This window comes from Drosophila nasuta, chromosome 2L (assembly GCF_023558535.2).
Source record: "Drosophila nasuta strain 15112-1781.00 chromosome 2L, ASM2355853v1, whole genome shotgun sequence".
Lineage (NCBI taxonomy): Eukaryota > Metazoa > Arthropoda > Insecta > Diptera > Drosophilidae > Drosophila > Drosophila nasuta.
Genome location: NC_083455.1, coordinates 21,417,385 through 21,432,731, shown reverse-complemented (window position 1 = coordinate 21,432,731; position 15,347 = coordinate 21,417,385). Strand labels below are relative to the sequence as shown.

At 38.2% G+C, this 15,347-nt stretch overlaps 1 protein-coding gene across 1 annotated transcript; it reads left to right on the top strand.

Moving 5' to 3' along the window:
* Positions 1 to 3,740: 3,740 nt before the first annotated feature.
* On the top strand, positions 3,741 to 14,109 carry LOC132793598 (vesicular glutamate transporter 1). The gene is made up of 9 exons (XM_060803599.1): positions 3,741 to 3,819; positions 4,651 to 4,929; positions 5,607 to 6,064; positions 10,024 to 10,348; positions 10,880 to 11,116; positions 11,398 to 12,048; positions 12,115 to 12,300; positions 12,361 to 12,576; positions 12,640 to 14,109. The coding sequence occupies exons 3-9, from the start codon at positions 6,015 to 6,017 to the stop codon at positions 12,892 to 12,894; spliced, it is 1,920 nt and encodes a 639-aa protein (XP_060659582.1). The 5' UTR covers positions 3,741 to 3,819; positions 4,651 to 4,929; positions 5,607 to 6,014; the 3' UTR covers positions 12,895 to 14,109.
* Positions 14,110 to 15,347: the final 1,238 nt, after the last annotated feature.

Genomic DNA, 15,347 nt, shown 5'->3' with positions numbered 1-15,347 from the left:
AAATATAACGTATCTATTTTACTCCTATTTCAAAGCTGCATTTTTTAAAGATAATAAAGCGCCAATTTATAATTGTTGTCCCACTGTGCGTGTCTCAGATTGACACTTGAGCCGCATCCAGTAAGAGGAGGAGGCTTCGGAGGCGTGGAAGAGCACTTAGTTTAGAGTTTTATGAGCGCAATTCGATTATTCTTCATTTATGTCAATCAATGTGATTTCTGCTGCATGCTTTTAGCCACAGGATGTGCACCCTTAATCGCTTTGTTTAAATAGTAAAACGACGCACAAGTGGAAAAACTTGGAAATTTAATATGAGATATTATTCGTTGTGGGCGCCACGTTGTCTATGCTGTTGACGACTGTCTGCCCTTCAGTCTGGCAGGCTCGCGCTTCCTGGTGCGTGTATCCTTTTTGTATTGCGGCAAAAAAAAAAAATATGTGAAAATCCTGTGCGACTCTGGTTGATGTTTTTGTTGATTTTCATTTCATTTCCCATTTTCTCGAAGCCTGCCTGCCGCTTGTTGTTTATTTCGCTTTGCTGTTTACTTCCGCAACTTTATTATAGCTTTTGGCTGAGTTGCAACTGTTTGACTGTTTGCTCTATGCTTATGAGGGATAGACCAATGCGTCGTATTAGCAACGTTGCTTCGCAATAATGGAGAAAAACTGAAAACGGGATGAAACCTCTTAGAGCCAAAGGTTTTGTTATATGGATTATGCTGGGAATAGAGGCAGTTGCTGAGTGTTAACTTAGGTTATTGGCTACTTTAAGTGGACTGCTGATATTACGTGCTCAATGACGAAAATATGTGTTGTATTATATTGCTTATAAGTTACATATGTTTTATTGGCATTAAATAAATCAAAAATAATTAGAGCTTGCAAAATATTGGTAACTAAAAGATGTAAGGTAAGTATGTTATATATTTAATGCTTTTGCACGGTACATTTTTCATTTTAGGAATGCTATAACTAATACCGACGGTCTTTGCGATACTGACAATTAGGAATTCTTGTCAATTTTATCATACTTACCCTTAAAATCATCAAACGATATTATTCTGATTAAATTCGGATACGGCTAAAGAACCTAAGTCCTTTATCGAAAGTAAGCTCTTCGTCTGTTTAATTTTCAATGGAAGTTCGCAAGGACAATTTACGTGTCCTTGAGACGATGAAGTACGAATTGAATATAATATAGTAAAAAAAAGACTTACTCTGCATAAAATAAAATCATAAAATCAGATGTAAATGATATTTCATACATAGGAAAAATGTGCGCATTTTAGAAACTGTGACACAAAACCTCTATAGGAGAACTGGTGTTGGACAAAGGGAAAAGTGCAAAATCATCCTCTTACTCATGTAATATTTTGCACTATCGTAGGGTTATCTCCCCACCACCCTCCCTCCATCATCATGCATATTCGGATAAAGGCGTCGAGTTCACAAAAACAACTACAACCATCTGGACCAGACCCCTTGTAAAATTCCACTTGGAGCAACTGGAGTACCAGGCGAACATAACTGAGTAGCAAGCTGATTAATCTAGAAATGCAACCAAATATGCTTTGTTTCGATTGGTCAGTTTCTGATACGGCTCTCATCGGTATGATCTTTTATGTCGATTCTAAGAGCGGAAGCATGAGAGTTTGCTGTGATCCTCTCAGAGCGGGAGCACTTTGTGAAATTGACTTTCTGTATTATTGCTTGCTGCTGATTTATGTTCGCCAAACAACAACTATAAAAATCTCAAGATTCCTTGCAAAATACCACGTGGAGAAACTGAAACACCAGGCGAACATAATATAGTAGTAAGTGGATTGATCTGGATATGCATTCAAACATGCCTTGCTGTCATTGGTTAGTTTTTCAGGAGTTTGAGAGCTTGAATTTGATCCTCTCAGCGGGAACACGTTTTGCTTTTCACTTTGTATATTATTGCTTGCTGCTGATTTATGTTCGCTTGGTATTCTTTACGATAATTTAGATCTTTTCGGCGTTTGTACTGAGTTGGATTCCAAACAACAATAAACTATAACAACAATCTCAGCCAAATATGATTTGCTTCGATTTCTTCAGATTCTGATACGGTTTTCTATAGTATGTGAATCTTAAGAGCGGGAGTATGAGAGTTGTGATCCTTTCATAGAGGGAGCACATTGTACAGTTAATTTTCTGTATTATTGAATTTTATTGCTGCTAGCTGCACTTTTCTGTTCGCTTGGTATTTGCAGAGATGACTTAAGACTTTTTCAGTTTTCATGTGAATCAGGAGAACCAACAGGAGAACAGAATAAAAAAGCAGGTGAATCTGATCTAGAGAAACTGCAAGTCCGCAAGTTACTTTCCGTCTTGCTGCTGATTTCTGTTTGCCTAGTATTTCACATATCAAATCGAAAAATTGTAGCAATCAGCTCGTTTCGGCTTGAAGAGGCAAAAATAAAAAGAATCAACAACTTTTTACTTCAGAAGCATTTTTTATTGAACGTGTTGTTTATGTTAATTTATGTTTTAATTCGGTTATTTATTAACAAATATTTAACCTAATTGGTTATTGTGATATTGCGAACTAAATGAAATACTTGTTTTGATTTTATTTCGTATTGTTTTTAGAACAAAATTGTGTATATACTCTTAAATCCCTATACAAATGTCTAGGCTCAGTCATTATTTATTTAAAAATTAAACTTTAACTAATTTATTTCGAAAGCCAATTTTAATCTTTTCCCCGTTCTGCTGTCCTTAGAATTACATTAAATTGCCTTAATAAAAAGTAATTTAATATTAGTTTGATAAATTTCTTTCATTCACAAAGTCAAAATAAAATTTATCTCAGCACATTTAATTTAATTCGATTTCTTCATTTAGCGGTTTGAAGAGTTATTTTCGTTTGTCAAATGTCTGGCAATTAATTAAACGGAAGTTGGACTCAAGATGAAATTGTTTGCAGCGTAAATCTCACGCTCAAAGCAAATATTTCAAATACTTGATAAAGGAGCGAAGTCTTTGTGATTTAAACTAAAACTGGACATTCCATTCGGCTGGGCAATCAATAAGAATGATTTCTAGCCAATGGACAATGTATTGTGCATCATAAATCGTAGCAGCTAAGCGGTCTTCCCCCACAACGCGGCACGCACCTCGAACCACGAGACAGAGATAGGAAAGCGATTGAAAGCAAACAAAGTAAATATTCAAAATGGCCGACACTCGCGTTATATACAAACGGATACAGAGAGAGTCTGAGAGAAATATAATGTTCGGGAATGGGTTCATAATAATCAAGGAATGCCATATAGAAATGGTTACTCCTGGCGCGAAGCGAAACAGTGGAGTATGTCCTGGCAACATGTTAATAGCATTTCATGCACAACTGAGATTTCGCATTGTTGGCATGCCATTCCCATAGCGCCACTTGCCCGACCTGCTCTATGTACCTCCCGAGTCGCTGCTGATTGGTGCAGCCTGCTGGCCAGGTGGTTAACCCCCACTCCTGGCTGCCCCCACACAGCTTGATACAGTTGCCGAAAACAACCCTCGACCTGGCATGTTATAGAAATTCCTGCACAGCGCTCAAGGCTCAAGGCTGAGCGTGCGCAGAACACTTGCTCAAGCTTTTCACCACACTCGCGCCATCTCTTGCGGCAGTGTGTGAGCGAAAGCGAGACGGTGCTATTGATTATGTTACCAGAGCATAATCTGGACCAGGGCATCCACTGGCTGGCTGACAGACAAGAAGGGCACATGCTGCTGGCGTTAGTTTCACTTCGTGCGTTGTCCTGCTGAGGCCAAGCAAGCGCCGCAGCGTTAGTGCCAGTGAGTGTGCCCAGCGACAGTATCTAAAATCTATATCCACACTCGCATATATATCTGTGTGTGTGTGTGTATATATAACTGTATAATTATTGTTTAAAAAATACTACTGAAATCGAAGTTGTGCTTGTGCAATCGACAAAAATCTAGAAAGAAATAAATCACTTTTGATTTTCATTAATTCAAAAAATTCACTGCAAAATCTTGTGGCCCACACACATGTTCGCCTTCCAGTTCCAGTAGTCGAAAATTTCCAGTGTATATACCACGCAATACACCCACATACCTCTCTCACTCCCACGCCCACGCCCCCACCTCCTTCATGTCCGCCCACATAAACAGCATTTACTTTCCAGCTCAGATTGCGACATGCGACTGAGATAGCTGCTTATATACTACATATACTTGCCCCTCCAACAGTGGCAACTGTCGCATTCTGGCAGCGTCACCTGGTTACGGCCATTGTGCGATCCTCGCGAGGTCTACGTTCATGCAACGCCCGACCTGACTGCCACACAGTCTTCAGACAGAGTTGAACGCGGATCATCATCATCGTCGTCGTCGTCGTTTCGTGGTCGTCGTCGCCGTTGAGGATTGCCGCCGGGGTCCTCACTCAACTCTGTCTGAATGTTGTCGTGTCGGCTCCACCTTGAGCATAAACCTTTTAGTTTTCAATTAGTTTAGTAATTCAATTTACCAATTTTTATTTTTGGACGGGGCGTGTGTTGCTTAGAAAATATGAGCTAGTTTGTCGACATCGATTGCATAACCTTCAAATCTGTGTCTAATCCGATGGAATTACTTATTCATCTATCTCTCTCGTCATTTTCGCAGCTTAAAGTGTAATGTGTCAAGCGATTTAAGCTACGTCTATATATCTACAATCTGTGTACCTTATTTGTGATATCATAACCCCAAAAAAACCATAAATTAAAAAAAAAATAAAAAAGAAACATATAATATCTAAATAATAATTTAAAGTATTATAAATTTTGTTGTATAAATAATCATTTAAATCAATAAATATAATACGTTAACTGGTTTGGGATTACGTTGAGCGATTACATAACTGAGAACAGCGCCAAAATGGATTACGCAATACTTGCGAACAATGTAAGTGAACACAGGCCGAACAAGGGAAGGTCAAATGACAGCCGATTTTATTTTATGTGCACACATATTGAATTATAAATGTTAATGACATGGAAAAGTTGTATAAAATGTTTAGCCAAAAATATTTTCTTTTATTACATTTAAACTTAAGAAGTTATGTTTTAAATTTTTATTAGGAATTAAAAAGAAAGAATGAATGTTCACAAATTTAAATACCTAATACTATTCCATATTAATAATAATCACACTTCTTTGTTTAAAATTCTCGTTACGATTCTAACCATATAAAATTGTATGGTTAGTGGCCTTTTTTAAATTTTGCATTGCATCCTAAAATTATGCAACGATTATTTTTAAATAGCCTACAAATACATTTATGAATCTCTTGATCATTTAAACTTCTTCAATTTGCTTTTGAAATGAATTTACTGCCATAAAATGAAATTTCCGCACTGTCGTATTCCTAGCACTTTGTCCACCCCTATAACAAACGGGGAAACAAATTTATGAACATAAGCCGCTTAAGCAATGTGTTGGCAACGTTGCAACAACAAACCTAACAATAAATGTGGCAAATTATGAAATTTTGTTGGATTTCCTTATCGGCAGCAAAACACAACACACAGCACAAACGGCATAAAGAAACCCATTAATAATGCTGCAAATCTTTTTGGCAGGCACTGTGAGAATGCAACAACCTATGGCTACAGCAACAGCAACAAAACAACAATAAATATATAGGAAATTGTAATTTAAATGGCGAGCAACTGATAGAGCTCACCTTGCTCCCGTCTTTCCCCACTCTCTGCACTGCAAAGCGGAACGAGCCAATCAAAATTGAGTTATAAAATCTGCTGTGTGCTGCAAATTAGCCCTCTGCTGATTCGACACGCCCAAAATTCAGTGGCAGTGGCACGTTAAGCCGCCGTGAAGTAGGCTACAAAATATTTATGCGCACAAGTGATAACAAGAGCAGCCAGCCACAAGAGAACAGCACACCATCATTCGCATCCGCATCCAGTGAGGAGGCAGCCGGCGGCCAGTGGAGAAAGTAAAATATCTAACAGTCAACAACCAGCAGCATCATGAAGGGCTTGACGGCGTTTAAGGATAAAGCGGGCGGCGTGTTTGGCGGGTGAGTAGCAATAACATAGCCAGAACGAATCGTATATACGATTGGAATACACTGTGTAACAAAGTAGAGAGCAAATTCAAATTTGAGGGGATTCAAAAGTTGCCTTACAATTTGTTGCACAGTGCCACAAATATGATGTGCAATATGGCGAGACTGAAATATGATTGCACTCTAAACAAAAAATTTAATTTAACGCAACGCTGGTCAGGTGGTTGTATCCAATCTACCACCACACAGCTTTTTGCTTTGTTGAACTTGACCATGCGAAGGGCACAGTTGGGCATGAGACATGAGAGTTTATGTGGCAGGGAACTGACAGTTTGGGGCGTCGCGAAAGTTGCGCACGTGCCGCGGCGTAACGCAGCTCGGAGCGTCGCGTCACGGTGGAAAGTTGTAAAATTATTGGCATGCTTAACAAGTCATTAAAGGCACCACATGAAGTTCCGCCCAGTGCTTCGCGCTTTTTCAAGTCAATCTGCCAGTCAGTCAGTTAGTCATGTAGTCAATCAGTAAGTGGATGCAGCAGTTATAGCATGCCGAGACGTCCAGGATGCTCACCGATGGCTCAGGAATTCCATACACGTTGACAGCCAGAGCAACAAGCAGCTTCAAGAGCAGCACGTGCTTAAACGGAAGCTAGCTGACAGGCAACATACGAGGCAGCTCGTGTGGCAAGCACAACACAATAAAGGCATAAGCATATTGAATGAATAAATTCCTGAAATGTAATTTTATGGTCACGCCAGGATGACAATTCACAATTCAATAGAAATGGCCCAACTGATTTCTAGAAGACCTTGATAGCGTAATTTAGAAATGGGAAGACTTAGACTTAGACTGGGTTAGACTTAAATGACCTCTCAAATGATACAGCCAAAAAGTATACAACAACCTTTTACATTTCTCTTATCAAGATTGCTTTAGCGACATCTGTGGTTCAAGGTACATAATAAATATTCCTCCAAAGATTTTTGATTATTTCGATCTTTCATCTAGACTTATTAGACTATCAGTTTGCATTCGCTATTTCGATCGCGACATGAAAAGTTGTGCGCGAATTATCTATACATAATATATATACAAAAATGGAAGACACTAATAAAAATACGATGTAAATATATTTTTTGTTAATAATACTGGTTAAAAGAAAACGTTTGTGACTCGTTTAAGTTGTTTTATAAAATTATTACAAAAAAAGAAAAATTCGCAAATTTAATTGCCAAACTTAATTATATTTATGGAACAAGAACTATAACTAAATTGGCATTTTCGTGTTCTACTATTTTGTATATGCTCGCAAATAAGAACAGTTTCATACAAATATTAAGCGGCTATAATACATGTGTTTTGTTTTATTTTTTATAATTTAAGTGTGATTTCACTTTTTTTCTTAGAAGAAAATAATTAATAAGTTTAACCTTTACCTACGCAATGAACGCGATTAATGACGGAAATATATAATATATACAAAATACACTGTGAAAGAACTGATAAGACACGAGATAGTTGGAATAGGTTAGGTTAATTGATTGTCAAAAGCTTAGGAATATGTATATACTTATATTTTTGTGGTTTATAAATTATTCGAATATGATCTTAAAGCGTAATTTTCTAATGTGTATAGATATTGAAATATGTTTTCTATGTATATATTTTTATTTATTTTGTATTTAACGTAATTCTTTAACAAATCGATAAAAAGTGGTAATAGTCAGGTCATTCTCTTTCCTCTCAAAGCTTGTGTGTCAAGTGCGAGTATGTGAATGAATTTCTGGTATGCAATTTTATGAGCACGAACGAGTGAATTGGAAATGGAACAACAGATTTCTCAAGGTCCTTGAAGGGGCGCAAATTAGAAATTGGAACAATAGGTGAGCGTGGCTGTCATTGAGCTTCGTTTTCATTAAGGAATGTTTAGACGAGTGTTGCATACCAACGTGAAGGCGTGAAGATGAAGATGAAGAAATTGAAAAGGCTGCACGCAAATGAAATTGATTTTTACGAGCTTTCTGTGGTTGCCAGGACACCACACAACGACGAACTCCATTCATTCTCTCAGCCATCCGTTATAGATCTGTAGTTGAAGTCGAGTTGCTTTGCTCAAGTGGCACTCGAAACGCGCGTCGCGATGAAATTGAATTGCGAGCAACTTGAGGGGCAAGGCAAGAGAAAAGAAGAAGAGAGCCTGCCCCACGCACTTTCTCGCTTCCTTTGTTGCTGTTGGTGAAAATGAAATTAGAATTGTCAGCGCTGAGTTAAGTGAAGACGCTGCTCGTGTCGCTGACAAGCCGCCAAGTCAAACATTTGCTCCATTTAAATCTAAATGCTCGACTAATGGGTGTGCCATTGTGGCCAAGTTAAAGTCAAGCAACCTTCAACTTGCCATCTCTTTAGCCTCCTTCCTTCATTCCTCTCTTTCCATTCTTTCGCTTGGCAGTCTCAAAACTGCGGCGCCAGTTCGCCATAATCTATGTGGCGCCTCGAAGTCTGCAAAATTTTTACTGACAATCAAATGCGCCAAACAAGTGGCTGAAAAAAAACTTCTGGCAACGCATCGAAAGCTAAAATACTACATCAAACTTAAATATGTCAGCCGAATTGGCAATACTCTGGTTTTTAGTGACTCAGGGTAACTGTAAAATAACGAAGATAGAAAGGAAAGTGTAAAAAAATATACTTTTATTTATAAAAGCAAAATTGATCTTAAATTGAATTTAATTTTAATAGTTTTATTCATTTGTTCAAAAAGCAAAATTAATAATTTGAGACAGTACATTTTAGTTGTGCCAAAAGAAAACTCCAGAATATTTATAAAATATTTAAAATTATTATTTATCTTAATTTCAATCCAATTCAGATTTTGTTTCAAAATAACCTAGGCTTCCGGATGTGTAGAGTATCGAACTATAATATCTGTAACTGCAAAGTATCATAAATATTTAAGAAATATGCTATAATATTTGTAGTTACAATGGATGTGAATAACTTTGCTTGGCTTTCCATTTCAATGGTTTTGCCAAAATTTGCCACAAAATACACAAACTCATTGGAGACAAAAAAACGAAAAAAGGAAAGAATTGAGTATAAATAGCGCATAAAATTGGCGTCAGACATGCCGGCATTAAAGTCGGTCAAGGCAGAGAAAAAGAAAGCAAGGAAGCAAGAAAGACGTAAGGCGACTTTGAGGAAGCTGCGTGACCAGACGAGGGTAGCTTTGGCGGCAGACATTTGAGTTATGTGACAGTCGGCGACGGCAAAGATGTTAGCGATGCGGATGGAGCTGGAGTCGGAGTTGGAAAGACAAGCTATAGGATCTACGGTAGTGGCTTGTTTGACTGGTTGGTGGCTGCTTATTAGTTTGTATTGCATACTTTAAGGGTTTTGGGGGGAGTCGATTGTCTGGATATTTATGAGGAAAAATGCCAAAGAGCTGGAGAAAGTTATTCTCTCTCTGATGAGGGGTTATCAATGCTGATGTGTCACTTAACCAGGGTTAATGCTGTGGTGTGTGTGTGTGTGTGTATTTGTTCTCCTTTTCCTTCTCGTCTTACGCTGTCATCAATCAGACTTTGACAAGTGCTTTGACTGTGGTATTTAAACGCTGACTTTAAACCACAATCAGTTTAATAAATGAAGAAATCAAATTGATGCCCGTTACCTGCCCGTCATTGACTTTAAATGTCCCTCGAGTTTGCTATCAGCACTTAATAAAATTGAATTCATTTTCAATTTCTCTCTGTCTCTGTGTGACATTTTGCCACCCCAAGGCGGCATCCGCAAAATGCCTTTGGGAAAACAACGTGCACAACAAGGCAGAATTTGGGGGAGAATTTGTTGCTCTTAACAAGCTGAAAATATTTGTGTATTCACGCTCCCCGAATACCATTGCTGTTCACCTGTTGCTGACCAACCAACTAATTGGCATGAGTTATGCGTTTTCACTTTGTCTCCCTTTGCAGCCTGAAGCCAAATATGGAAAAGTTTGATATCTCCCAGGGCTACCATGGCGGACACGGTGGCTACGAGGAAATGGAGGGCGGCGAACGCGAGGGACGAGGCCCCGGCGGCGGACATGCCTACGACGACGATGGACCCGAGTCGCCCGCCTCCTTCGAGGAGATTGAAAGGCCGCCGTTGCGCAAGATCGACAAGTACTGCAAGGCCGAGTGTCCTTGCATGCCGGCCCGTTACACCATCGCCACAATGGCCTGTGTGGGATTCATGATTGCCTTCGGCATGCGCTGCAATATGTCGGCAGCCAAGCTCAAAGGCGAACACAATGGGGTGAGTAAGCGATAGAATATCCCCTCTTTGAATATACTTTCATATCTCACTGAAGAGACACTCTAAAGCATATAGAGAAGCACATGTAGCCAAATATACATACATAATTCTGATCTTAACAGTCTCAAATTTAAAATTTGAAGTCACAGCGTCTAAGCTTAATAACCTTGTTTCTCATCTCATTTAAAGTCTTTAGCGAGATATTTATTCCTTATTTTTCTATGTACTTTACTTTTCAAGCTGACAATTTCGTTTAATTTGCCTCATTTGATAGCAACTGTTGTCAATTAGAGAACACACATGTTCATATCACTCAAAAGTCACACACAATGCCACGCCCACAATCATACACACACACCCACCCATGTGCACATTCTCTAACACACTCCCACACACATTCGCAAATATTCGCATACATAGAAAATTTCATCCACTCGTTAATAAAGCCTCGCGGCAGTTTTTAATGATGTCGACTCTTGCTTTTCCGCCTCCCCTTTTTCGACTCTTTCCCCCTCTGCTGCACTTGCACAGACTGTCTTTATGAACTGGACGGTGGCGGTGGAAAGCCATGTGGACTCCTCGTTCTTTTGGGGCTATCTGATTACGCAAATACCCGGCGGTTTTATTGCATCCAAATTTCCGGCGAACAAAATCTTCGGCCTGTCGATTGTCAGCTCTGCATCGCTGCATCTGATTGTGCCCTTTGCCATGACATTGATGCATGGCCATGTGGTGATTTGTGTGCGCGTGCTGCAAGGACTCTTTGAGGTATGTAACACACAAGCAAATCATATCGAATTCGATTTCAGATCAAAGCCAAGGATTACACATGCTTTCAAAGAAAACAAAAAAAGAGTGGGGAAAAGACTGTTAGTCTCTCCCCCTTTCTGGGGGTGAAAGGATTTCGCTTTATGAAAATGAAATGAAAACATGTCCTAAGCCAGCACAAATAAATAACAAAAGCATTTATTTTAATGCGATTTCTTTATGTGTGCTATCTGTGATATCTTTTTTGGCAATCTTTTTGAGCCATCTTTACATCTTCACAGGGCGTCACATATCCGGCCTGCCACGGCATCTGGCGCTTCTGGGCGCCGCCCATGGAACGCTCCCGTCTCGCCACCTTGGCCTTCTCGGGCTCGTATGCTGGTGTGGTTGTTGGACTGCCGCTCTCTGGGCTGCTCGCTGATGCCGTCGGCTATCAGGCACCATTTTATGCATATGGCTGCTTTGGCATCATTTGGTATTTGTTCTGGATCTGGTTGTGTTTCGAGAATCCACGCAAGCATCCCGCCATCAGTATACCCGAGTTGAAGTACATTGAGAAATCGCTTGGCGAATCAGCGCATCCCACAATGCCATCGATTAAGACGACACCGTGGCGTCAGATGCTGCGTTCCATGCCCGTTTATGCCATTATTGTGGCCAACTTTTGTCGCTCCTGGAACTTTTATTTGCTTGTGCTGTTCCAGTCGTCGTTCCTCAAGCACAAGTTCGGCTTTAAGGTGGAGGAAGCGGGCTTTGTGGGTTCACTGCCTCACTTGATCATGACTACGATTGTGCCCTTTGGCGGCATGCTGGCGGATCATCTGCGCAAGAATGGCATTCTATCCACGACTAATGTGCGCAAACTGTTCAACTGCGGTGGCTTTGGCATGGAGGGACTCTTCTTTTTGTTCGTGGCACATTCCTCAACTGCGGTGAGTTTAAACTCTGGATTAAACTGTTAGAAAACACTTCATCGTGTTCGCTTTATTCCCTGACAGACAGGTGCCATGTTTGCACTGACTTGTGGCGTCGCTTTCAGTGGCTTTGCCATCTCGGGCTACAATGTGAATCACTTGGACATTGCGCCACGCTATGCCAGTATACTGATGGGACTCTCGAATGGAATTGGCACACTCGCCGGCATCATAGTACCCTACGCACTGGACGGTCTCATTCAGAGAAATGTAAGCTAAGCTTGTGAAATACATTTCTCTTTCTGTTTGCTTAAAGCCACTTTCGTTTAGCCCACTGGCTGCTGGACCACAGTCTTCACCTTGGCCGCATGTGTGCATCTGGTTGGCTGCAGTTTTTATGGCATTTTTGCATCGGGAGAACTGCAGCCATGGGCTGAGCCACCGGCAGAAGAGCAGCAGGTGTGGGCACCTCCGATGGGCGCCATTACCAATGATGATCCCAGCCAGGCGGGCATGATGGGACAGTACATGAAGGAAACGACATTCGTAAGTCACACATCTATCATTATTCCATTAGCCATGATGCTTATCTAGTCGCCACTTTGGCAGGGCGCACCCGAGTACACTGAGCAGAGTCAAATGCAGCAATCGAATACGAATGCCATTAGCTATGGCGCCACCGGACACGTGGCCAACAATCCATTTGCCATGGCGGCAACGGCGCCAACGATGGAGATGCCACCGTCAGCACAATACGGCGATGCCGGCAGCGGCTATGACTACACGCAATCACAAGGGCAACAACAGCCAGCTACGAATATGTATCCTAATATACCCACTAACGACTATCAGCAGCAGCAGTAAATGGATAATCAGAATGTTAAACTAGCTTTTAGTTGTAGTCGAAAAATCGTTTGCGTTTGCGTTTCACGTTTATTGTTTGTTCCCGCTGAGTTGGCGTTGAATTGGAATACATATAAGCTAAAGCACATATATCGAATATATATATATAGTTGTATTAACTGATTGACCATTAACTGTTCAGCGATAACGAATTTCTATACAACAAAAACAACAGCAACAACACGACAGACGACACTAACACAATGAAACTATGTACCTAACAGAGCAACTAATACATACACACACAACTAACACACACGGACACTTGGCGCAGCACAAGAAATAAAACTATAGCATACTTTTAAGCGCCGCTTCAGCGAACTTCTATTTACAAGCTCCAACTGCAAAGCACTCACACATACTCTCAAAAATACAGACGACAAGTTGATACTTAGGAATATTTGAAAGGAAACATTTGTGTATATCATTAAGACATAATCCAGGCACGCCGCACGTCTCAAACCGTTACGAATATTATTACAAATAATAATAAATGAAATTCTATATATATTACAATAACTATTATTATTATTATTATGATTATTATAGCAAAAGATAAATGAAATTGTTGTTAACTTTGCCAGTTGCACATAAACTGCAAGTTTTATTACCGTTGATGATATTCTACTGTATATGAAAAGAAAACACTTGGCTCTAAATGTCATTCATGTCTAACTGGATAAATCAATTTTAATCAAAACTACACCAAAAAATTAAAAAAAAAATACACACATTACTATAATAAGCAATTGTTGATGTTCGGCACGAATGATAAACATTAAAATTCCATTTAAATGATATATAAAATATATATAAATTTACTTATAGGTGTACTTATTAATCAGATATACATATATAAACTACAATTATGCGATTTCAGTTGAGTTCAGTTGTTTGGTGATCTTATCGGTATGCATTGGTTTTAGTACAACTTGAGCAAGGCATGATAAAGGTACTCAAACTAGACTAGACTATGACTAAGTAGTTAGATGTAGGCGCCAATAACCTCAGAATTGGTCTTCAGATTTATCATCTACATTTTGCCATTTTAACTAAATAACAAATAATACCAAAGAGTTTATTAAGGGCTTAACTTACTTTTTTTTTATTTATGAATTATTAAAAAAATATATATTTTTCCATCTTATCTTACTATTGCACAATTTGCATTTAATAAAGAGCACATTTTATGTTATTAGTTTAAATAAATAAAATCTTTTTAAAATTATGAATTTGTCCTCTTGAATATAATTCTTTTATTTTATTTTAATTTTACTTATTTGAAATAACTCTTTTGCATAATCAAAACTATTAATAAATTAAAATTAAGGACAATTGTTTACATTGTATAGAATATAGCACAAAATACAAAATTTATTATAAATTATATATTTTGCTGCACCGTCTTTTTTACTATAATTTCTTTTACTGCACCCTTTTTCTTTTTTTAAATTCGCACAAATTTCTTTTATTTATTTATTTACTGCACTGACTACCATATCTTTTTTCACTTTACTATATTGGATCTTATATTTCAAGCGCACTTCCTTCGTTTACTAATAAAAAGATTTTAAATTCCTAAATTCAACTTCTTTTTAGACGCACTTACTTTGTCCAGTAACTATAAAACATTATCTAGGCAAATAGTAATGATAAACAAACTGAATGTATATTTAACTTAAAAGAAATTAGCAAGTATTTTACGTAAATAATATTAATTATAAACAAATTGTTCACAATTAAATCACTATGTATTAAAAATGTGAAAATTTTCTAACTAAAAGAGTCAATTCTTATACCGTAATTTGTACAGAGCAGCGAATATTATATGAATTAATTATAACATTTAAATGCATAACATACATTCATATAAATATTACTATTATCTATAGAGTAATTAATTTAATTGAGAATGTTATCGCCCGAGATACGTTGGTCAGTTGGTTCCAAAATCAGATCACGACCTTCGATAGGCAACACCAATAAAATTACAATTACGAAAACTGCTTGTGAAAGCGACAATACCTAGTTGAATAAGCTTTGTTAATATACAACATAACATAATATATATTATTTAAATATTTAGGATTCTAAATGTGTTTTGGTTTTACTTATAAGTTAGGCACAAATTTTGAAGCTTAAAGTAAAAGTTTTGGCCATTGGGGCGTATGTGTAATATTAGCATTATTCAAAACAAACAAAGTCTGTATATATGAAAAGCATTAACAATAATGCATAAATGCTTATAAACTATATAGTTAATATATATGTATGTATAACTAAATATAATATGCGTGTCTCAAAAACTTAAAAGTTCTCGACAGGAGAGATGAACATTAACGAGGCTCTCGATGCTGTCGTCATTAGATCAACTCAACTTATTTAGTTATTTGATTATTGAGTTATTAATTTTG

What these genes read in the sequence shown, in the direction of transcription:
- LOC132793598 (XM_060803599.1), top strand. Translation starts at nt 6,015, where the DNA reads ATGAAGGGCTTGACGGCGTTTAAGGATAAAGCGGGCGGCGTGTTTGGC. An exon ending in TCAAAGGCGAACACAATGGG is followed by an intron (nt 10,349 to 10,879) that starts GTGAGTAAGCGA and finishes GCACTTGCACAG; the next exon opens with ACTGTCTTTATGAACTGGAC. An exon ending in ACATGAAGGAAACGACATTC is followed by an intron (nt 12,577 to 12,639) that starts GTAAGTCACACA and finishes CCACTTTGGCAG; the next exon opens with GGCGCACCCGAGTACACTGA.